Source organism: Platalea leucorodia (genome assembly GCF_965183815.1).
Source record: "Platalea leucorodia genome assembly, chromosome: 9".
Taxonomy (NCBI): Eukaryota; Metazoa; Chordata; class Aves; order Pelecaniformes; family Threskiornithidae; genus Platalea; species Platalea leucorodia.
Genome location: NC_138831.1, coordinates 50,423,076 through 50,447,615, shown reverse-complemented (window position 1 = coordinate 50,447,615; position 24,540 = coordinate 50,423,076). Strand labels below are relative to the sequence as shown.

General features: G+C 48.3%; 1 protein-coding gene across 1 annotated transcript; it reads left to right on the top strand.

The window, feature by feature from the left end:
* The first annotated feature begins 37 nt into the window (after positions 1 to 37).
* Positions 38 to 22,915, top strand: ANP32A (acidic nuclear phosphoprotein 32 family member A). The gene is made up of 8 exons (XM_082321123.1): positions 38 to 225; positions 16,149 to 16,298; positions 16,448 to 16,570; positions 18,085 to 18,283; positions 18,490 to 18,588; positions 20,155 to 20,252; positions 21,259 to 21,319; positions 21,522 to 22,915. The coding sequence occupies exons 1-8, from the start codon at positions 172 to 174 to the stop codon at positions 21,581 to 21,583; spliced, it is 846 nt and encodes a 281-aa protein (XP_082177249.1). The 5' UTR covers positions 38 to 171; the 3' UTR covers positions 21,584 to 22,915.
* Positions 22,916 to 24,540: the final 1,625 nt, after the last annotated feature.

The following is a 24,540-nucleotide window of genomic DNA, read 5'->3' as shown; positions in this document are numbered from 1 at the left end:
AGCGCCCGCCTCCGCAGTTATCAGGTTAGTGTTCGCCGCGGTGCTGGGGCTCGGGGTTCCGAGCGGAGCTGGTTGAGCCCTCAAAGTCCCTGACCGCGCTGGCGTTGGGGGGGCCCGCACCGGTGTCACTGCGCCAGCCCAGCCGGGGACCGCCCGCGACTCCCGCCAGCCATGGACATGAAGAAAAGGATCCACTTAGAGCTGCGGAACAGGACGCCCTCAGATGTAAGCAATGCAAAAAAAAAAAAAAAATAATAATAATAAAAATCCATCCTGCTTTTTTTTTTTTTTTAATTTTTTTTATATTTTTATTTTTTTTTTGGGGGGTGTGTGTGCGTGTGCATCCCAACCCCGCGGGGGTCGGAGCGGCTGCTGCTGCCCTTGAGGTGCCTACCTGTCTGTGTGTGTGTGTGTGTGTGTGTGCGCGCGGGGCCGTGCACCCCAATTTGGGGGTGCCCGAAGGCGCACGCCTGACGGCTGAGGGGGAAACTGGAGGCTGCTCCCCGCTCCGCCGGCGTGCGATGCCTTCCAGGGGGCTCGCCGTGCATTAAATAAAAATAAGTTGGTGCTCCTCGCTCGCCGTGTTTAGTTGGCAAATATTTGTACTGGGTGCTGGGCAGGGAGAGGCAGACAGGGACTGCGAGTGAGTTGCGAATGGTTTAGTTTAAAGTGCGTCTTCATTTCTTTGCAGTGATCAGGCAAGAGAGACTGGGGAGCCATATTTGTAACTTTGTAGTCCTCATGAACGCGCCCTTTCTCTCTCTCTCCCTCTCTCCAGATGCTGAGAAGATAAAAGAAAAGAATTTTAAACCAATGCTTAGCGTTTTTGGCGATCGGGTATCGCCGCCGGTAGCGCGAGCGTTGAATAAAAAAAATATTGCAAGAAATAAACGCACTCTCCACCCCCTCCATCCCCACACACGCACAAAAAGGCTGGATGTGTGCGTGTGCGTGTTTTTCTCTCCCCCCCCCGCCTCCCCTTCCCCCGGGGCCGGACTTCAGGTTGTTGTTCCGCGTCTGGCGGAATAAACGGGAGAGAGGAAAAAACTTTGTCAGGACAAAAAAAAAAAAAAAGGGGGGGGGGAACAACAAACCCCCAAAAGAGTCGGCGGCGGGGGGTGCCCGGCGGCAGGCGGGGCCCCGAGGCCGCTCCGGCGGGGCGCGAACTCGGGGCCCCGGAGGCTGAGGGCAGCGGCGGGGAAGCCCCCTCCCCTCCCCGCCCCGCCGGGGCCGCCGCCGCCGCCGGGCCCTTGCATAATGGCCGGGGAGGGCGAGGTGCGCCCCGGCCCCGCCGCGGAAGGGGAACGGGAAGGGGGAAGAAACGGGGGGGAACGTACCTCTCCGGGGGGGAGGGCGGAGGCAAGGCGGCGGCCCCGCGGCTTTTCGGTGTCCGAGGGACAAAGGCGGGCAGGTCGATGTAACCTGCGCTTTAAAGTTTAAAAACTCCTGGGCGAGGAGGAGGAGGACGGGGGAGGAGGAGGAGGGCTCCCGCCACCGCCGCGGCACACGCCGCCGTCCCCGGCGGGCGGTGAGGCGAGGCGCGGCCCGGCCGGGCCCTGCGCGGCCGGCGGGGGCTCATTGTTCGGGCGCGGGGGGCACGGGGAGGCGAGCGGGGCCGCCGCCGAGCCGCTCCCGGCCCCGCGCCGCCAGCGCCACACCGCAAGTAGGACGCGGCGCCATGTTTTTTTTCTCCCCCCCAAACCCCCCCCCCCCCCCCCCGCTTCTCCTCCTCCTCTTTTTCCTCCTCCTCCTCCTCCTCAGTTGCGGCGGAGGGAACGGCCGGGCGCGGGCGGCGGCGCTGCCCTCCCCGCCGAGCCGTGAGGGGAGCCCCGCCGGCCCGGCCCGCCCGCCCGCCGGTTCCCGCTCTGGCAGGCCGGGGGGAGCGGCGGTGTGTGGCTGTGCGACATGAGGCGTTGGCGGAGGGGGGCCTTCCCGCCGGCACTGCGGCGGCGGGGCCGGGCGGCGGCGGCGGCGGGGCGCCCGGGCGCCCTCTCCGACATGACTGCCAGCCGCCGGGGCTGCCATTTTGTCGCCGAGCGCGGGGCGGGAGGAGGCTTGTGAGGACCGCAGCGGGACGAGCCAGGAGGGTAAAAAGGCACCGTCCGTCCCCCCCCCCCCTCCCCTTTTAATTATTATTTTTAATTATTTTTATTTAACCCGCGGGTGCTGCTGTGGGAGGCCGCCCCCCCCCGGCCTGCCGCGGGGACCGGGCCGCACCTGCCCGCCCCGCCCGGGCGGCAGCGGGGCCGGGGGTTCCCCGAGGGGCCTGCAGCCCCCCCGGCCGGGGAGCGCGGCCCTGGGAACGCGCCTTCTTCCTGGGCAGGGCCCTGCGGAAGGTAGGTCTCTGCTTCTGGAGCTCCTTTTTATATTTTTAATTTTATTTTTCAATTACTTTTTTGGCCTTTTTCCCCCTGGTTTTCATCGATCTGTCCATCGCTCCTGCTGCTGGAGGCCTTTTCCCCTATTTCAAACACAGACATACGGTTTAAAAACTTGATCCAAAGTGTGTTAGGTATAAACCTGACTTTTTCTTTTTTTCCCTCCACGCTTAGGTTTTGTTCATTTTTTTTTTTGTTCTTTTTTTTTTTTTTTTTGTTCAGTTTTTTGTTCAGTTTTTTTGTTCAGTTTTTGTTCTGGCGTACGCCAAAGAAAGTTGAGAGAGCTCTGATCTGGTGGGGGTTCGCTGTTCCTCAGTAACTCCGGAATCAACGGCAGTTAGTTGTAAAATACGGCTTATTTAACCTGTCACCACTTCTTTTTACCTGCTAGCCTTTAATCTGGCAATGAGTTATGTGTATCAGTCCTCCCAAGGTGATCACCTCCGTTATAAAGCCAAATCTTTCTGGTTTCACAGGAAAGGGGGATAGAGATGCCATTTGGGAATGCTGTTCTGTTTAGAGTCCGCTTTGTAAAGCTATTGATTACAGATGTGTGCACGTGCTTTCGTGTCGTGGAGAATTAAGTGTACGGTTTGAAGTCCGTTCCTCTAAAATACCCACTAAAATAAAATTCAGCTAAATCCAGCTACTGCTTCAGCTAAAATACTTGGAACTGGGATTTAGAAGCGATTCTAATGCCAGTGTCATTTATTTACGGATTTTGGGAAGTCTTTAGGCATGAACAGGATGGTTCTGTGAATTGTTGTCATTAGTCTCTACTGTGATAGATAGGCAATATTTCTCCTCCTCCTGTGGGGGATCATTATTTCCGAACTTTTAAGTGTAATGTAAATAAATCTTGGCGAAAGTAACCGTGAATATACTTGTTTTGGAGCTTCTGCCCAATATGCGCTTAAGTTTTGCGGTACATCTTACATTTAACATATCCTGTTATCAGAGCGTACAGGATCAAAACTTTCTGTAAATCAAAGTTAGAGAATCGGATGTTGGTACGGTGGCGTGATTCTTTCTGAGTCTGTTAATACTTTATAGTTTGATCTGCCTGGTACGGTTCTCGTGTGGAATACTGAGTGCTGCTGTGCAGCTGAGCTAGCTGCTGCGAGCTGTTAAGTCATATAATCCTGTAAGGTTACATGTTGACTAATAAAACATAATATAAACAACCTGAAGTGGATTGTATAGGAGCTATTTCTTCCTTTTCTTCCTCAGCCACTTTTTTGTTGCTTGGTTTTTGGTTTTTTTGAATTCTCCCTCCATTTTTGTACGAATTCAGTGTTGCTGAGAGGTCTGGGTGGGTTTGGTGCTTGAAATTTGTTTTTTCTGTGTGTTGTACAGCCAGAGCTGAGTTTGCGCATCTCCTTTCTGCCCAGATATTTCAACTCTTTATCCCATTACATTTAATGGTTGCTTACAGTAGTGCACTTGCCGTAGCCTTTGTCACTTTGCTTATCTTATCAACGTGGTTTCCTAATTATAATAGAAATTGGCCAGGTACAGTTATTTTATGTGGGTTTCCTCCAGAGCCATCAGCCGGTAGCGGTGTAACTACTGACCTGGCAGAGGGGGTGCTCACCTGGGCGTGTTTGTGGGCGCTCGTGTTCGATGCCCATCGTAAACTCATGAGTAAAATGCCAAGACTGTGAAACAAGCTCAGTACTAAGGCTCTTCTCAGCCGTGTGACACGGAGGTAGGTTTTGGAAATTATGCACAAAACTCATCTTCTCTGGTTTAGCGCTACCCCACCAGCTCATTTAGTCTGAGGATTTAGTGCTTTATCAGCTCAAAATTGTGACAGTGATAAAATACTGACTGCAACGTTGAGCATTTCTTACAGTTCTTCCAACTCTGTTGCACTTTAAAACTTGTTTGACAGTCTGATTTCTCTCTGGTTTCCTGTAGATTTTAACACTGAAGGGAAGTATGGTGCAAGCATCTATCCAAAGTGTTCTTTCAAATGAAGAATATAAGTAAAAAGGCTCTTTTCCCCAAGCTAGTTCCTTGTTGTGATATTTGCAACAACAGTAAAGAGTTTAAAGTGATACACGTCACTTTAAAGACCTGCATTTAAAAAAATATTTGGGTCTTGTGTATGGGTGCAGATAGATACTTTTTTCCTTTCCGCAGGCTGAACAACCTCAAAACGGGAAGGGGACGCGCGCTAGGTTTGAAACAAGGTGGGATATGGTTGTATCTGGGGTGGCAGGAGATCAGCATGCACAGGCTCTGTGCGGCATGTGCAGATTATCACGGGTTTTTGCAGACTTATATCACTTTAACCACTTATGTAGCTGACAGCAGGGTGTAAATGTACAAAGTACTAGCTGTCTTTTTTGCAGACTTCCCAAGTTTGCATAACAGCTGGTTTTCATGGCTCTGAATTTCCAGATGCAAACCTCTACAATGAGTATCCTCTTGGATGGATGGATGCTCATCTTGGAGGGACTGCAGCCCACAAACATCAGGTTGGAGGACGGGTGCGATGTGTGAGCTGTCCTCACTGAAATTTAGATTAGTTTCACAGCTGACGACTGGGCTGACCAGGGAGGTGTTTGGCAAATTCTCTTCTCTTAACCTGGACCAAGTTTTAAGCATATGAAAGGAGCTATGAACGTAGAATTGAAAAACACCGGTATATGGATCTAGAACTGGTTGCCTAATTTTCCCATTTCTTTGTGATGCTGCTAGAAAGTAGCAACGTAGATGGTGCTTGTTCCTTCAACTCCTGAGAATTCCCTTTTGACCAGCAATATGAAAAGTGCTGTCACAGTTAATACAATTTTCTGTATGATTCAGGTGTGTGTCCAAATACTGGCTTGATAAAAATACATTGAGCAAAATAGCTGGAGTTTAGTTGATGGGATTGTGTTGTAGCCCATCAAGAAATGCATCTCCTGAAGAAACAAGGGTTCTTGTCTTGCCCACCAAATGAAACAAGTTGTTGAAACAAGGAAAAAAAAAAAAAAAAAAGCTTCTTAGTACAAGCCTTCTAGGGTTAAGCCTAGCTGTTATAATCCATCCCTGCAGCAGGATTTGTGTGTTATATATTAATAAATAGAACATACCTTTCTGCTGTTCTGCTCTAAAGGTACACCAGAAACTCATGGGTGTTTCAGGGTACCATTAATTGCATGCAGGGATTTAGGACTTTTAAAATATTTTCTCTTTTGTTGTATTTAAAAGACCATATTATCTGTCAGTGCTGCATCTTTAAATGTACATTGAATGGTGGCACGAGCATCAGTGGCTGTTTTCTGAAGTATTTGCATCCCATAAGGCTGACGTTGACTGATTCTTCCCATTCCATTCATTCTGTGGATTACTCCCCCATCCTCCTGCCATAAAGGTACAGGTATTGGTGAGTTGGAGAAGCCTGAAAATTAAGCACCGGACCTATGAAATGTGTGGGTGCTACGTCTTGAATGTTTTTTGAATTCATTAAAAGTAAGGGAAGGTTATGGGAGTAGCTCTGGTTTGCACGCCAGAATCCCAGACCCCCACTGGGATCCCAGTGCCGTGTCTGGGAGGGAGCAGGACTCGCCCAGGGTGCCGGGAAGGGAGGTCCTCTCCATGCCACTGGCCCAGGATGGCTTGCCATTTGGGGAGCGCGTGATGGCTTTCAGCGGTCTGGACTGACGAACAGCTCAGCTCCGTGAACCAAACTCTCTGTGTCTGCAGCGAGGTACGAGTCTCAAGTGGGAATAGAGAGCAGTGATGGTTTTGTTGTGCTTTGATGTGATGGACGCTCCTCAGCTATTTAGGTGACACTGCTGGGCTTGTTCTGCATATAATTTTTTCCTGTCTCCTCTCTTGCTCTGCTATCCTTCAGACAAAATTGCTAGTAAATACGTAGTCTGTATTTTTTGACTAGGTTGCTAAAATCGGTCCTGAAATCCTTGCATATGTAAGCATGACCTTTGAAATATTTCCCCCAAAAAAAAAAAAAAAGCCTCAGTGGTTTGCCTTTACGCCACTATGTAAAAGTTGTGCTCTCTATGGGAGCACTCGTTTGTCCATCAACTCGGTCTATCGAACACTTTCCCTTCAAAGCCATAAAAAAGGCTAGGAAAAGCTTATCTTTTGCAAGTATGATTTGCCAGTGCATTCTGTAGCAGCTGACATCTTCAGAGGCTGCTTTCCCTATTAAATATGCAGCTCTTGAAATTAGTCTTAATTTAAATGCAGTGTTTCTTTTTTATGTGTGTCTCCGCATCGGTCCTTTGTCGCTGAGGGCCGTTCGGAGTACGTGCAACTGAACAAACCGAGCGGTTCAGCAAAACGCTTAAAATTTCCAACTGAAGAATTTTCAAATTAAAGGTGCAATGCAATCTTACGTTTTGCTTCTGTTTTATTTAATGATAGCTGGCAGTGAATGAAAAGCACTGTGGATGTGGTATCAGGCGCTCTCTTTCTCAAATCGAGAGAAACTGAGACGTGGAGCTGAAGTGACCCGTGCGGAGTCGCTCACCCCGGCCAGGAGCAGAGCGAAGTGCTCCGCCAGTACATGATACCATCTGTAGAAAGGGGAGAAGCAAGCAACATTAATGTGGATATTAAAAAGCATTTAATGCAAAGATCAAGCAATTTAATCGCTTGTGTGTTTGAAACAGTCTGTCTAAAGAAATATTTGGAGTTTTTACAGAGTTATGCTGCTAACAGTAGAAACAAAAACGAAAACTAGCTATATGCTTTTGAATGAAACAGCTTTCCGTGTCCCGCAAGTGTGTTCTCGATTTATTAATTAGTGTGTTGCTTATGCATATGGCTGTACTGACCCTTGTAAATGTGTGAAAGTATATTTATGTGACTCATGGGGTTTCTTGGTTGGGGGGTGGTGTTGAGAAAGACAACGGTAGATTATTCTTTCTGGAAGATTTTTAGTACTGGAGATGCCTTGTAATTAGATACGAGTGTAAGATGTAGTCAGAATTGCCAAGACTTTTCAGCCTTCTGCCACTTAATGTATTTCACTTGGACCTTTAGTTTCTCATAGACTAGAGCGAAGGGACGTAAAATTAGTTGGAGCCATATGTATTGCTTTCAGGGTTTATAGCTATGCTATGTAAAATATTAGAGGGTAAAAAAAGTAAATGTATTGATACGGAGCCAGATTTTTTTCTGAGCTATGCAAGCAGCCTTAAGCTGTCTCTGAACACAAAGCAGCTTTGAATAAATATAAAATAAATAAATAAATAAATGCACAACAACCACCGAACAAACAAAACAACACAAATTTCCCGTCTCTCCTCCCCTGCTCCTTCCCTTCTGCCGGGGTAGGGGTGATGCAGGGTCCCCCATACTTGCAGAGTGGCCAGCAAAAAGAGGACACCGACTGTGCTCATCCTTGTGGGAGTTAACATAAACAGAGCCCAGCTTGAGGGGGGGTTTAAAAGGTGGCTTTAACTGCTATTTTACTGCGTCACTTGGAACTTGGGGACAGCGATTTAACAAGATCCTTGAGCGAAGACTGTGACAGATGTCCACCAAGATGCCCGTGTTGTCGCCGGATTGTTCTTGGTTTCTCGGCAAATGTTTTCATGCAGTTCCTTGGTTGCACCCTCGCCCGGAGCAAATCCTGGTTTTCACCTCTCCTCCCCGGTCGTTTGTCGGGGCCTCGGCACCATGTCGATGGCACTTTGCTGCTTCCAACTTTAGGAGCCGGTGCACAGCCCCTCCTCTCCCTGGGCACTCTTCTCAAGCATGCTGGATGGTTAAGGGTTGAGAACCGTGCAGAACTGCAACCCAGAAAATATTCCAGTGGATTGTTAGATCAACTAAATGAAATACAAAGCGCTTGCTAGGGTATAGTTCACAAACGCGGAGCAAAGCCGTATGACAACTGTGGCATTGTAGTTCAAAGACAGCAGTATCGGGATCCGTGCGTGTCCATGCGTATCGGTGCTTGTAGTAAAAAATACGAGAGGCACCAAAACTGTATCGGCGTGATGCCAGAAGTTCAGTTTTGGGCTTCTGAAGTGTTGAAAAGTATTGGTAGGAGTTTCCAAGAAAGAGACGCAGAAGGGAATTCCAATATGAAAGTTTGACGGGGTTGTGTCATTTTGAGAAACCCTAAATGAATTTTGAGGTCCAGTAGTAGTTTCACATGACCTCGTTGCACAAATTTGGAGTTCCAGCTCTGCCGAATGGGTATAGAATAGGCAAAGCGGCTAGAAGCGGAGCAGATTGCCGTCGAACCAGGCTGTGCTGGAAGCTGTTTTGTTCCGTGGTTGCGAATGGCTTGGGATGGAAGGGACCAGTTGCAGAGTGCTGGTGGAGGAGCCGCCTTTGTTCAGGTGTGGGGAAGGCACCTGGGGGAAATCCTCTAAAAACTGCAGCCTGGGGGAAATCCGGTGAACTTGAGCCCCAACTGCTTTGAAGTCCTCAGCTGCAGTGAGGCTCTGCGCTTGTACCCGGTGTCCGTAATGGCGGTAATGGTCCAAATTACAAGGTAGATCCATTAATCCCATCCAGTCTCTTCCCAGCCGTCAGTCACTGCCTCTGCTAATACGATTCTCAAGTACTCTGGCTGCTCGATATCTTGCCCGTATCTCAAGGGAGGTGGTTTGTGTTCTCTCGCCATTTCTCCCTGCCCCTGGATTTGCAGATTCTCTGCCCACTGCAATAATGACCACAGCCTGTGCAAGGTAAACGGTCACCGGCTAACGAGTTTGAGACATGTACTGCAAGTGAGTCAAATCTACATCTGTCATCTCAGACACTCATAATAAAGCCTTGAAGGGATGTATCAAAATCCAAAATCACATGTTGGTTTGGCAAGGAAAAAAACTTCACTGTTGTCACCTGCGGTTGGTGTCTGTGAGCTTTATTCTGGTTTGCTTTTTACTGGTGTATCTTGGGGGAGGAAAAGGATGTCAACACTATTGGAATTTTCCTTTCCCTGTTAAATTTCATTCTGTTTGTGGCTAGATCCTCATCCCTGAGCATCTCCACCGGGCAATGCCCAGAAGGAGTGGCTGAGGATTGCCCCGCTGAAGGGGAATCCCCCGTGGCACCGAGCTAGCGCAGTCGGTGCCATGGCACCTGCCTGCCTCCCCTGCCTGCCTCCCTGCCTGCGGGCAGCACACCAGAGGTAGGAGCAGGCACGGCCCGAACGGGCAGTGCTCTGGCAAGCCTGGAAAGGCTGAACAGTTCTTGAGGTGTGTCTTAATTGATGTACAGGAGCCCAGCAACTGCTCTAATTTGGGCTAGAGATTATTCTGTCCTCCTCTGTCTCTTGCTGTTTTCCACCAGGAGCTGAACTTCACGCAGCCTGGCTCTGCTGACTGTTTAAATCACGGGGGGCCCTAATGTGGCTGAAGGTCCATCTTGAATGCAGGTGGCGAATGGCATGTGGTGCTATCTTCATTTTTTAAAAAAAAAAATTCAGTTCAGGTTGGTTACGTTTTGGTGACCGTCTTAGAGCAGAAGTTGCATTGTGTCTTTGAGCCTTCAGAGCGGCTTCATTAGCCCAAGGTATTAAGTAGGCTGTTCATTCTACCATTTTTTGACCTAGTCCCGTTCCAGATAGTAGCTGAAATGGAAATTATGCAACATTTCACTCATTCCAGTAGTACCTTGGGGGAAGCTTGTAAAATTGAGCATGGAGAACATCATATCCTTACCATCGCTGTGGGGCTAAGCATGAGCGATGGGCTGCTTGCAAGACTTGGGCATCATCTTGAGCCTTGTCAAACCCACGCCTTCCCCAAGAAATGAGAACATCATGACTGTGGAGGGCTGGCTTCTCTTAAACTTTGCTGCACAAATTAAGTGGAATAGAACCCTAAGGAGATCCATTTCGGCTCAAGGATCCCCAAATCTGCAGGAGCACAGATCTAGAATACAGTACAAGAACTACAAGGACACAACCCTTGCCAGTCTGGTTGCAGTAGACAGCAATGGTCGTTCTTTGCTGTGGAGCGATGCAGGGCTTTGCATGGACTATGCAGGCTTTTGAGACCAAAAAACCCCCAAAGACAGAAACCCAGGTGTCTTGAGGAAATGTTGGTGCATCTGGGAGAGAATAAAACTGTCTCTGCTTTCAAAAGTAATTTGGACTTGGCTTCCACTTACAGGCTTCCCTTGTTCTCCCCTCCCTTCTTTCCACAGCTCTGCCCTCCTCCAAATGCAATGTCCATTGGGTTCAGAGGTACCAAGGACTTCTCTCCGTGCTCCCCTGGATCCTTTGTTTGGGAGCAGTGCAAGACAGAGTTAACACCCTCGTCTTTACCTGCTTTTTTGATTAAAAATGCCACATAGGGGGATATTCCTGTCCTAGGGGTACCATGTGCAATGTACGCTTCAAAAGCATCTGGTCCATTGTGCTGAAAATGAGATGTTACAGCCTTTGCTGTTCCTGCTTGTAAAGCCAGCAGAATGGTATTTGTACTTGTAAATTTGCCTTTTATCTTTTAAAATTATATTCACAACTGTGTCCTTCTGTTGCCTTGTTAAGCCTTCAATTACAGACCGGGATTTGGGAACTTAGTCCCAGGTTCGTGGATCTCCCTGCCCATGGGTTGTAGGCTTTCTGAAGTCGAGACTTTGCCTATTTACCTGTTAGAATGGAAATGCAGATTAAAGGTTAAGGTGATAACATGTGCGGCTTAATAGTTGTCTGCGTGTAATTATATTCTGTTGATTGTGTATGTGTTGATAATCGGAGAGTAGGGTCCCTTCCAGAGAGGCAGCCTGCACTGGAGAGGGAGGCGGGGAAGGTCTGCCGGGCACCGTGCACAGCGAGCCAGTCCCAGGTGTCACTGGTAATGAATGCCGTGAAATCCGGTGGCTGCTTGCACACGGTTGCCCGTACTTACCCTAGGACTTGGTTGGAGTCTCACCGTGCACCCCGTGGCTGTATTAAGGATACCATATATGCATTTGCGAACGCAGCTTAATGCAGTAACCATACTAGGAAACAGATAAGAGTCCCTGGTTATCAAGCAGGCAGTAATGTAGAGTGTGATGTCGTGAAAGTCATGAAGAGATACAGGGGATGCAGTAATCCACAGTTAACAGCGCAGCGTGCGTTAACAGAGATGTGATGTCATGTGCTGAAACTGTCTGGGACCATCAGAAATAGAAACTGGGATGACCACAGGAGAACAGGTCCAAGGCGTGTGGTCTGAAGAGCTTGTTGGAGGAGCTGCAATCTACTTGCTTGCGCGCGACTGCTGTAAACGACGGGCTGATACCAGCAAACCACAGAGCAACGCTTGAGCAGAAGTACAGGGACCACCAGGGAGCCCGGGCTCGGGCAGATGGCACCCGCTGAACGGGGCAGGGGCAGCAGGGCCCTGAGCCGCCCGGGAAGGCAGAGGACAAGGCAGAAGGGCAGGCTGGGCGAGAAACGCTCGGCAGCTGAAGCTGTACGATGTGCAGTGCCCCTGCCCAAGCACCCGATGGTGCCTTATCGTAAATGCTATCGAAGATGTGGTTGTGTACTAGGGGAACCAAGCTAGCCACCTGCTTGTTAGGTTTTCTGCTAGATGTTCACCTGCGGGTGTTTCCTTAGCCGTTCAGGTAAGCGTTGCGGTGTTATCTGTGGTGGTTGGTTGCCCGTGGCATGTTGCTCTTCTGCTGTTCCTCACTATGTAGCAGTATTTTGGGAGAGGGAGGAAAGATAAGTACAGTTTATGTGGTATGCCTTGTACTAGTACTTACTTGTATTAGTACTTACTCCAATTAGTGCTTTGATTTGCTTCTGCGTTGTGGCATAGACAGTGATAAGGTTGACCTGATACAACTCCTGCACGTTCAATCTTCCTGCCTTTGGTGCAGCTAAACGTGAATTAGCTGAGGACACTTATTCCCTTAGCCTATCTCTCCAAACGAGTTCAGGTTGTCCTCCCTAATTGTGACTGCTCGTCTGCGTGTCTGTAATATTACAGAGACCGCCGTGTGATACAACCAAATCGGCTCAGACCAGCTGAGGCCCGCTCATCTCGTTCAGGTGTATAACGAGGCTCAGAAGGGGTGCTCGCCCAGGCTGCTTTCGTCAGGCAAAGGTTTATTCTGTGTTTTGGTGACAGAACGCAAGGAGAGAAACGTAAAAGTTGTAGTCTTACTGTGCGTTTTCAGGGAAGTTCAGTAGATGTTTGGAGAGTGATTCAGGAGCTGGAATTTTCCTTAAAATTACAAAGACTTCTGGAAAACAGACGAGGGATAGGTTTTTAGTCCTTCTGTCATACTTTTGTGGTAGTGAGCTGTTTTAGATGGAATGTAGCTTCACTAAGGTCACCTTTCCGCTTCTCCCTCTCCGTACACTGACACAGTTACGTGCTCGCTCGTCAGGGCTGTAGTGTGCCTGGATGAGGCCCAGCGTCCTCACGAGGGGGCTTAGGTTTGAGAGGAGACCTCTGTGCCGCAGCCAGCGCCTTGGAAAAGTGCCCCGTAATAACCCAGAGGGGCCTCGGGGAGCGATGCCCTCTCCGGTTAACGGCAAAACAGCCGGTGCTTAAGGAGGCGATGGCAAGTCGGAGTGGAAGGGGAGGAGGGTGGGATGCGCAAGACTGCAGGCTGGGAGGCTGTGGGCAAATAGCGGCGGGGTAATTTTAATACTTATAAAAACTGTATAAGCTGGTGGCAGTTTTTACTGCTTGTACTGTACGCAAGAGAGTTGGGTACGATGCAGCAGTGAGCGCGCGCGTGGCAGGGAAGTTGGGAGAAGCCCCACGAGCCTGGTTCATCCCCATTTTGCACGTGTGTATTTTCTACGGGATTCTTGAATCTCTTTGAACATAAAGCCATCTTGATTTTGACTTGAATTTTATTTTGTGCAGTCATGTTCTTTTAGAAGCGATTCAGTGTGTTAATACACCTCTGACCACATAAGCACCGAAATTACGTTGCTGCAGTTGCGCTTCTGGAGCATTAAGAGCTTATGCTCTGCTGTTTCCCAAATGAGCCTTTCGATTCCTCCAAGCTTTCTACCGCTTGCAAACCTGGCCGGTTTTATTCCATGATAGCTTCCCCGTGGAGGAGTTTTGACTGTACCTTTGCCCAGTATCTTGGTACTGGGCACAGGAAAGAAGAGAGCATTGCAGTTCTGTATCAAAGTTTTCTGAAAGGTAAAGAGCAAACAGCGGTCTTGTGTTAAAAAGAGCAAACTAAAAGTAGAAGCTGGTTGGCTCTTCTGCCACCATATTAAAGGGTTTTTCTTCTGCATCCGTGGCTATTTCCAGCTCCCCCTGAAATCTCCTCTCTATGCCTGAGGAAGCTTTGTCCAATTCCCCGTTTGCCTCTTCTCCGTCCTGCCCCTGGGGAGGACGAAGGGCTGTCCCACCTCCTGGGGTCAAGGGCAGAGGCCGGCTCTTTCTCAGCGTGAGGTTTAGGTGCTGCTTCACCCCGTGCCTTTGGGCTGCTGCAAAGCTCAAAGCCAGAGCTGACCCTAAATTGTGCTGGCTGCTGCAGCCGCGAGCATTTTCCCTCCCTGAACTCCCTCCTGCCTTGCTTCATCCTCCTATGTCTGCTCTTGCAGCCTTCCTTTGCAAAGAGGATAAGGCAAAAAAAAGACGTTGGGGCTCCCCAGCCGTACGCCAGCGCGGCGCGGCGCGGTCGGCACCGCGGCTCTCTCCTTTGCCCTCCTTGCTCCGAAACGTGTCCGTAGGTGGGTGCCGTCTCGGATGAGCCGCCTCGCTGGCCAAGGGAGATAACGGGGCAGGCAGCAGCCTGGTGTGCTGGTGAGCAAGGACACAGATAGGGGGAAGTGTAGCTGCTGTATGCCTGGGTTTGGGGTGGAGCTGCTTTTATTTTACTTTTTTTTTTTTCTTCCTCTTTTTTTGGCGGGAGCTGTGTGTATGTGTGAAGCAGATGACTGAGAAAACTCTGTATTTGTCCCCAAATTGATCTCTCTGGAGAATCCTGATACTTAAATACTGTTACAGTAAGAAGATAAGTACGTTTGCCTTTAAAATGGCTTTCCTGCTGTCCAAATTTCAAAGTAAAAGAGGGGTTTTTGTAGTTTGTGTTTGGGGTTTTGGGTTCCGCCCCCCCCGCCCCAGTGGAATAGATGCATGTGGGATCAGGAGCATTTGACTTGATCCTTGGTTTCTTCTAACCAGGCTAAAATTCTTCTGGAAGACTTTTGTGTAGTCATTCCCTATCATAATTCTTCTAGGAAAATTGTAGACTCTTGGAAAATGTATTTCCTGTCTAACGCTGATCCTCCTACTCTCAATGAATCACTTGTACTCTCGTGTTGCTTTGGGCTGACTTCCCTATTGACTTCAGTGCCTGGGATTTAATTAGAAACCTAGGGATGTGATTTGGAGCTATAAAACTACATAGGATTCTTCTCTGTGCAGCGGGATTACAGTAATAAAAAAAAATTAAGAAAATTAAATATTTGCATATTAACTGTCCTTGGTGTGAACTGAAGAGTCGCCTCACGTTCTGCATACACGGCTCTTGCAGACGTGTTTTATCCCATCCTAGGCATAAAGCAGCACCCCATCTCCCTTTCCAAACCTCTGAACAAACCTCAGCCGCGGGACGGGGTCTGCGGTGCCCGCAGGAGGGTGGGTTTTCCTGGGTGTTTTATAGGGGAGAAATAACCCTCAGAAATTCTCTGTGGGTGTGAAAATGCCTGGGTGTTCCCCGAATGGGTGGGCCCTTCCTGTGGAGTCACCGTCCTCAGTGGCAGAGCTTCCCCAGAGCCCAGGAAAACTCAGGTTGGCTACTAAGGGACTCGAATCCCATTAGCTTCACCTGGCTTTAGGGTGAAAAGGAGTGGTTTTATTCAGAGTAGGGCCTATTTAGGGGCTATTTTGCATGGATGCTGTTTTGTGTCCGTTGAAGATAGCACCTGCAAAAAGAGTGGTGTTCTATTTAAAAACAAAACAAAACAAAAACCAAAAAAAACAAACCAACAAAACCCCAGCAACCCCCTGCAGCCTGTAACTTGCTGTACGCAGCTGTGGGGCTGCCCAGCCTTGGCTGTCGGGCAGGTCCCGCGCTGCTGAGGCCCACGGGGACGTTATCTCCACCTCTCCCTTCGAGCCTCCCTGCCGCAACAGGACGGGGGAGATAAGGGGTACGCCGCCGCTGCAGCAGCAGCCGTGCTCGCTGAACCTCCCCTCCCAGCATCATCTGACGCATCCCTTGTAATTCCCCAAGAAAGGAGTTGCCTCCGTGGAGAAGATCTTCCCCTGAAGTACCGCCAAGCTACTGTCATGAGGAGGGGCGAGGGTAGGCTCCAGCAAGACCTGGTTTGGGATCGCCGGTGCCTGCCGCTGGGTTTCGGGAGTGTCTCAGCAGAGAGCGGTCTCTCCGCGCTTGAAAGGCTTGAATAATTTTTGCATGCAGAGAGAAGCTATTTCAACAACTGATGATACGTTGTAATAGCACACGAGTTGTATGGAGTGTCAAAGGTGTAGGTTAGTTTAAAAATAAATAGATGGGTTTCATATTTTTTAGAATGTTTATTGCTTGCATATACCAAAGACGATGTTACTTCCAGCAACCAAACCGGTTAGGCCAGGATTCGTGTTTTTGAACTGTTCACACCATTTATAGAACAACACAAAGGTGGGCAGTTGAAGCAAAGCCAAATATCTGTGTTTTTGAAACATTGGTGACCCAGCAAGCCAGCAAATGCAGGGATCGGACACTGAAAATAACCTTTGGCATACTTGCCCATTTACTGGAATACCTTTCGGTTTTGCCTGATCTCTGTCGTCCTTTGCTTGCGGGTGAAATCTTTATCCTCCACGCAGAACGTCTTATACTCATTTTGCCTTGCTCTTTTTCCAGGTTAAAGAACTCGTTCTTGACAACTGTAGGTCATACGAAGGCAAAATCGAAGGCCTTACAGATGAGTTTGAAGAGCTGGAATTCTTAAGTACAATCAACGTAGGCTTAACCTCAGTTGCAAACTTACCAAAGTTAAACAAACTTAAGAAGGTAAATAGAATGTCCTGTGCCATATCCCTCCCTCTTTGTGCTATATTGAATGTAAAATAGCCGTTTGTATAAAAACGTAATTTACCTGACCAGACTGCTTTGTGATACATGTTTGCACTAAAAACTCAAGCTGTTTATGTGCCTTTTAGCTCGAGCTAAGTGACAACAGAATCTCAGGAGGACTGGAAGTGTTGGCAGAAAAGTGTCCAAACCTCACGCATCTAAATCTAAGCGGCAACAAAATAAAAGATCTCGGTACAATAGAACCGCTGGTAAGTTGATGCGGTACAGGGTGAAATCAAACCTTATTTTGTGATGAGTAGAGGTATTTTGGGCTTGGGAAGTCGCAAGCAGCTTGCAGTGGGGTGTCTTGGGTGCTTATCTCTCCGGCTAGGTTGCTGCGGGGCTGGCTCAGCCTGGCCCCGGGCTCTCTGGCAGCCGTGCCCCGGGGCTACGCCGGCAGCGTGAGTGGCTGCTTCCCTCTAGCGGCTGCTGCTCCGCCGCCGCCGGGCTCTCCCCACGGGCGCTGCGGGAAGCACGGCGGCTTTCCACGCTGGCGTGGGCTGCGGGTCCGTCTGCCAGACGCTCTGCTTCAGCTCGCTGTGTTTTCCCCGAAGCGTTGGGTCTGAAATCACCAGCCACCGCTGCTGCCCAGGGACGCGGCGCGTGCCGGTGGTGGCAGGGGCCAGCCGCAGCGCCGTCTGCCTCCGTAATGGGTTTGCTCACTGCAGCTGGGCAGAGGTTGCTGAGCTTCCAGCTTCTGCCTGCTCGTTTCCATTACCTCTCCTACTCACGGTTATTATGCTTCTTATGTCAAGCACTGAGTTCAGGTTTTGTCAGGTTGTGGTTTCAAAAAGCATCCAAGTGCCAATTCTGGTAGTGCTGTTTTCTAGTTTTTGGGTTGTGTGCCCTTTGCTCTCCAGAAATGAAGAGTTTGGGCTCATACTTATTTCCCAAATACTTGCTCTTAAAATGTCTCAAGGAGCAGTTCTCAGATGAGTCCGTCTTGGATCTCCTTTCCCCCAGTAGAAGGGGAGAGCAGAGCAGTTAAACTCATGTAGCGAACAGATGAGAGAGAGGATTGTGACTGCTCCCAGGTTCAGGCTTACTGTTTCCTTGATGTCACCGTTGCTTTACATGCTAAACTCCAGAAGGGAGATATTTCACAAGACTTGATACAAATCCTTAACTGCTTGTGCTTTTATTGTTAGTCCTTCAAGGTGTTGTGGGCAATGCAGACTGCCGCCTTCTCAAAAAAAAAAAAAAAATTAAAACAGGAATTGAATTCCTGTTCAATTTCTAAGGTTTTTTTTCATTTTCCAAAGGCTAAGGTACAATCATTAAAATTTTTCAAATCTCTCTTAGCAACATTCTTGTGTCCAAAGCATAGTCTGTTTCTTCTTCCACTGAGAGCAGTACTTTATACCCGACTGCCGGCTCCCATGTCTTGCCTTGTGCTTTTGGGATAACTGATTGGACTGATATTTATTCTTTGCTTGGCCTCGCGCAGCATGTGTGATTTTGCACCGTTACCTCTTTCCAAACTTCGGTCTTCTACTCGCGAGATGCTGAACTTGAGAGAGAGCATTTTCCACTCTCAGATACCCAAGCAGCACTGGCCAGGCACTGCAGATTTCTGTTCCACGCCACTTTAGTAGGCAGAGACCAAAATGACCCTTTTGTCATGGGAAGCTCTTGAGCACGTTAACTCTGGCTGCTGTTGCATCCTCTGCTCTGTAGAGGATTATTGTAACGCTGAACTTAAGAGACTTTTCTTTCTTCACAGAAAAAGTTAGAAAACCTGAAGAGTCTAGATCTTTTCAATTGCGAGGTAACCAACTTGAACGATTATAGAGAAAACGTATTCAAGCTCCTCCCGCAACTCACATACCTCGATGGCTACGATCGGGATGACAAAGAAGCACCGGACTCTGATGCAGAGGGCTACGTGGAGGGCTTAGACGACGAGGAGGAAGATGAAGATGGTATGTGAATTGTGCTACTTAGTGTATGTAAGTTAAAAGATCGATATGCTGCCTAGTACATTTTGCTTCCAGCTCTGACTTGTTGGCAAGAGAAGGGTGTTCTCAGCAGCTCCTTCCTGACTGATGTAAAGGAGAAGTACCTCAGTGTCCTCTGAAGGAACGAGGGGAAAGGAGATGGGCAGGGCCTGAAAGAGCTACTTTCTCAGTCTTATCTCTAGTGAAAGATCGGGATGACAAAGAAGCACCGGACTCTGATGCAGAGGGCTACGTGGAGGGCTTAGACGACGAGGAGGAAGATGAAGATGGTATGTGAATTTGTGCTGCTTGGTGTACGTAAGTTGAAAGGTTGATACGCTGCGTGGTACGTTTTGCTTCCAGCTCTGACTTGCCGGCAGGAGAAGGGTGTCCTCAGCAGCTCCTTCCGGCTGATGCAAAGCAGAAGTATCTCAGTGTCCTCTGAAGGCACGAGGGGAGAGGAGATGGGCAGGGCCTGGAAGAGCTACTTTCTCAGTCTTATCTCCAGTGAAAGGTGGGGAGTGAAAGGGTGGTAGAAGAAAAGGGCCAGGACAAGTAAGACAAGCAGTAAGACACTGAAAGAGTTCAGGGAACAGCAAACCCCAGGGGATGAGGACATAGGGGAGAAGTGGGTCAGAAAGGATGGCATGCACACGCTGCAGTTTTCCAGGAACAGTGCAATCGGGGAAGTACGAGCAGTTGTGTAGAGCCTGACGGAGAAGGGTAGGGTGGAGAACCAGGTTGGGCATAGAAAAAAGTAGCTGAGTCAAGGAATTAAGTAAAGGAGCCAAGGCATTAATAGGAGGTTGTAGCTGCTCCGTGAGGACAAAGTGAACTAGTTGGTATCAGGCAGAAGAGAGGAGAGTGTGTGTATTGAAGTCTGCCTGGGGCGAGCTCTGTGAAAGGCACTAACGAAGCAGCAAGCAACTTTTTAATGTTAGGAGAACGCACGGTGGGTCCCGCTGTGCTGTATGTGCGTGCTGCCTCCCCGGCAGACTGCACTCGGAGGCATCAGTGTACCGGTCGGATGAGTATCCGGCTGAGTGGGGGGAATTTGCTAGACTCTTCAAACCCAGCTGCACAGCAAAAGCAGAATAGCTGGACTTGCACTTTTCCCTCGAGTGCTGAATGTGAGCTCTGGTGAGAGGGGCGAGTGCTGCGGCAGTGCCTGCAGAGCCGTGCGTTCAGCCAGCTTCGGCAGGGACACATTCTCCTCATCAGAGCACAAGTCTGGGCCTGCATTCAAATGCATGAAAAAGCTCCAAAACACCATTCCCGCAGCATGGAAAAACTCTTTCTGGTTTGTTGCTTGGGCTAGTTGCATTTAATCTCTTTCCTCTTGAAAAGAGATTGCAAACCTAGAAGACGGATCGTGTGTGACCCTTTTGTATTGCTCTGGCAGTGTAAAGGCAAGGGGTGTCCCCTGGGGAGGGTTCCCAGTGCATGGTTGGCTTGTAAAGTTCTGCTCTGTCCCTGGTGGGAGCAGATGGATGCTTGCAGATGAAGAGCTGCAAGTGTCCCACGGGCTCAAAAATGCATATTGGTAGTGAGAACGGGAGCAGCTGAAGCTGAAGCAGTCCCGAGGCTGCCGTGACTTACCGTCAAGGCCCCTGCAGCCCCAGAGCAGCTCAGACCACGGGTGCAGCTGCCACGCTACCCTGTCACTAGGCTGAAGAGGCACAGGACTACATCTAGCCCTGCCTGGCAGCTGGAGAGCTGCCTTGAATTCTGTCCTGCCCTTAAGCAATGCTTCCAGTTTGCTCCTTGTGTCGATAGGAGGTCACGTCTCAGGTGGCAGCATTGGAAAAAAGTAAACTTTTAAGTGTCTGAGTGGTTAATCTTTTTTGACTGTATAGAAGAGGAGTATGATGATGACGCTCAGGTAGTAGAAGATGAAGAAGACGAGGAGGAAGAGGAGGAAGGAGAAGAGGAGGATGTGAGCGGAGAAGAGGAGGTAAGGATTTATGCAGTTAATAACGAGTGTGGAGCAAACGTTCTCTAACTGGGAATAGTTGGGCAAGAAATGCACCGCATATTGGAGGCTTTTAGTACGTGAAGGGTGTGCTTTCTTTTTTACTTGAGAAGCACCACAGCGGGGGGTGGCTTTGAGGCGTGCCTGTCTATGAGCCAGCTGCCATCTAGTGACCATTGACATGAAATCAGTCTGTTTATTGGGCCGATGTCAAAAACACTACCAGGAGCGTCTGCAGGCCTAGTTTGTGGTGCCTCCGAAGGGCTGGGGTTACAGCCGCCGTACAGACGAGAGAGTGGTCCGCGACTTACTGACCCTCTGCTCTCGGAGCAAGGTTCCTTGGGATTCTTCAGGATGCTTAAATTCTGAGTGCAGTCCAGCTCCTGCGCGTAGGGTGTGCTGAGCCAGGCACAGTCCGCTGAGCCTTTGCTGTTAGCACAACCGCCGGGAATGGGGCTAAAATTTGACTGCAGGAGGTCATATTATCTGTCCTCCAGCCAAACAACCTTAGATACTTAACTGCCGCTCCGGAACAGTTGGTCAGCCTCTTCTCAAAACCAGCAGCAGCTCCTCAGGCTCCGGAGATGCCTGGTTGTGTTTTACCTCTCTCTGCCCCTAGAATGTGCGCCTCCTCCTACTGACCAGTCGTCAAGTTTTACTAAACTCAGGACATCGTAACAAAATTTGCAGCTACATATCAGCGTGAGGTATAAAACCATTTTCTCGCTGAAGGCTTGAAGGTGGAAGTGGCTGCTATGAGGGGTTGTGATTTTCTGCAATGAAACTTGGGCCAGAGTCCAGCTATGCTGTACCAAAAAACTGCACTTATGTAAGTGCGTGGGAAGCGTCTGCCTTTTTGTTTGGTTTTTGTTTAAGATGCTTCAAGGACTTTCTCTCTGTTGTAAAGTGCTGTTGGATGTTACCAAATTGTGAAAGGTCCTGCACTGAAACCGACTTTTTTAATCCTTCCCTTTTTTTGTTAATCCAGGAGGACGAAGAAGGCTACAACGATGGTGAGGTAGATGACGATGAAGATGAAGAAGAGCCCGGTACGGCAGTAATTCAGTTTTTGCTAGAGATAATATTTTTTTTAAAAAGTAAAGTACCATTTTCTAAAAAGCAGGCTCATGTTTGTCTTCCTGCTCCTTTGATAGCAAGCCAGTTGCCAAAGTAGAAGCTTGTTGAACTTGTTCAACTCCTCAGCAGCATGAGGGAGCACTGATATAATTCAAGTTGTGGTTTATTTTCTAGATGAAGAACGGGGACAGAAGAGAAAACGAGAACCTGAAGACGAAGGGGATGAAGACGACTAAACTGAATAACCTATTTTGAAAATTTCCTATTGTGATTTGACTGTTTTTACCCTGTATTTCCCCTCCCCACACCCCCCAACCTTTTTTTTTCTTTTTTTTTTTTCTTTTTTTTTTTTTTTTTTCCTGATTGTAATGTTGCTGTGGGAACGAGAGGGAGAAGCAGACTGGGTGGGCAAGGGAATAAAATACTATTTTTACTGCCACTCCTCCTCCTATTCATTTTAAATTTTTTCTTTTTGTCCCTCTCTTAGTCCCTGTAACTGCAATAGTAAGTATAAACCAAGTGGTAATTTGTTTCTTATTATTGGAGTGGATAGTTTGACATCTTTTAAAAAAAAAAAAAAAGAAAAAAAGACAAAAAAGTGTAAGATCAGTGGATGATACCCCAAATACACATACTCTGTTCTGAGACAGCTGAATAGCATTGGTTGTTGGGATTTTTCCACCGCTGCCAGTCACTAACTACATTGTAAGCGTTTTTTGGGGGATGCTGCAAATCTGGGCAAAGCATCCCTCCACAGCAACAGGTGTGAGAATGGCATATTGATAAAGTGATTTATTTGTTGCCTGTCCGTGAATGACTGCCATTTTCAGCCAATGCTTTCCCTGCTTTTGTAGGTACCTTTTATTTTGCTGTTTGTAAATAGTGACCAAATGTTTTTGTTGGTTTTTTTGGGGTGTTCCTTTGGATCTGGTTTGTGGGGTGAATTTGCAGTCCCCCCCCTTCCCTGCCCTGTGTGTTGTGTGTTTTCCTTTCTGTTTGTTTTTGGGTTTTTTTGGCTAGGGTATAGCCAATACACTGAAAATGGCAGGCATTTAAATATATATATAAATATATATAAAAAGTGTTCCTAATTCCTGAGTTACTAGTGAAATGAATTTGACAATTGTAATAAAAAAATGTTTCAACCCTTTTAAATAAGGTGTGTACTATTTTGGTCTGTAATATATAACACCTAGTCAATTTTAAGTGATGAGAAACTACTTCCACTTGTGCTATATACTTTGAAAATTTTTACAAACCTAAATACAGGAGGCAGTTCAGCATGTAGGGTAGGAGGTTTCTTTTCATACACTCAAGCACGAGATACTAATACAAAATTGTATTTTCTTACCTAGTGGAAGTCAGTAAAATGACTGAAAATACCTAGTGAATGTACAGTTTTACTTTCATATCCCTCTTTAAATAGCTTTAGAAGTGACTTGTATTTCCTAGTCAATATTTCATCTGTATAAATACATTTGCAACAGTTTTTTTTCCCAGAAGAGCCAAACTTTGAGTTTTATGTCTGTTTGTCATTGATGAATTTCAATAAATCTTTTTATACAATTTTTCTGTGGCTTATTTGAGTAAAATGGGCCGCTGGGAAGGAATCGCATACCTTTTTCAAAAGGCATCGACTAAGCTATTCTGGTAAATTCCCTGATATTTTTAGTAGCTTGATGATACGTTTTGCACCATAAAAACTACTCTTAGCCATGGTTGGGTGAAACCAAGGGAGAGGTTTTGGCTTTAATGCAAATAATGGTATGCCATTTTTCTTTCAAAACGAGGGTTTCTGCTCTCTTACGGTGTGATTACTGCAGTTAAGCGTGTTCATTTCTACTGTTTAATCCTCTCCCTGTTTATCCAGGCCCAGAAGAAAGAGCTCTTGGTTCCCTTCGTCTGAGCGAGGTGCTGTGGTTCGGTGTGTGAGTTCTGCATTAGTATATCTAGGAGCCGTGGTCATCTGAGGCGAGGGCTGTCTGCTGTGACTTACTGCCAGGCCAGAGCTAAGTCTCCGTGTTTTCCTCTCTTGCGAACGTGTTGCATATTAAAGGCGAATGGCATAGCATGTAGCGTAGACCGTGTACTGAAAATTACATTGCTGTGCTCTGCAAGAGCATGAGAAGCTGTGGAAGATGACATATTGCTCCTTAACTGGATCTCTTCGGGGAAAAATGAGGTGGGAAACTTCACTATCCCGAAGCGTTTGTGTAGGGTGGAGTTTTTTTGTTTGTGTTTTTTTAAGAGGAAATCCAACTGGGCAAACTGCTCCCTCCCCAGCCGGGATCTGCTGCTGCAAAACCGAAACCACGAACTGGCAGGGCAGGGTCAGGCTCCTCCGAAGCAAACAGCAGCCGCCAGCCCTGGTGATGCGGGCAGGGCCGGCAGCTCTCGAGCTGCAACCCAAACAGAGCCCTGGTGTCACTCCAAACCAGCTTAGTCTAAGACTTCAGGTTGGTTTTATACTGGGAAACTGGTTTTTCCAAAGACGGAGCTTTTTATGCAAGCTGTTAGAAGGAATCGGCAGCCACCAGACCTGACCTTCCCTGCTCGACGAGGCTCTGCAGGCCCCAGAGCCGCAGCCCAGATGAACGTTCCCTTTGCATGCAGGAGATGCAGCAGGAGCAGGCTCCCGCGGTGGTGCTGCAGTGACGGCTGGGTTAACCTTTGTCACCCGTGGGCTCTGCTGAGCCGCCTCGGGCTTGCAAAGCAAGCTGACCCCGCAAGCACTCGGAAACCCTTCAGCTCTTCACCCTGTGTAAGCACTGGATGGCCCAGGTGCCATTTAAGTGACTCTGCTCTTTGTACTGTTAATTGTTTCAAAGCTGACTTTGGAATTAATGAGGTTTCTCAAAGAAAACTGCGGCAGTAAGACCTTTGCTACCCATCCCTAGTATTTGCTGCCGTCCCTGTGAAGCAGGGTCCTGCTGGCTGTTGGGCTCTGCTGAAGCGCTAATCCTGGGAGAGGAGAGATGAACAGCAAGGCCCTGACTCTGTGCTGGGAGGTGAAGAGTGACGTCTGGCTGCCTACTGCCACTGCAGATGAAAATGGGGTTTGCCCAGTGTGGATAACGTCATAGTTATTTCATGTTTCATAGTTTATAAGTACGGTCTTGTCATGCTGAGAACCAAGGGCTTGTTTCTCCAAGTCGTCTGTGCGTACGTAGGTGCCGGCTAAAGACACTTAGCA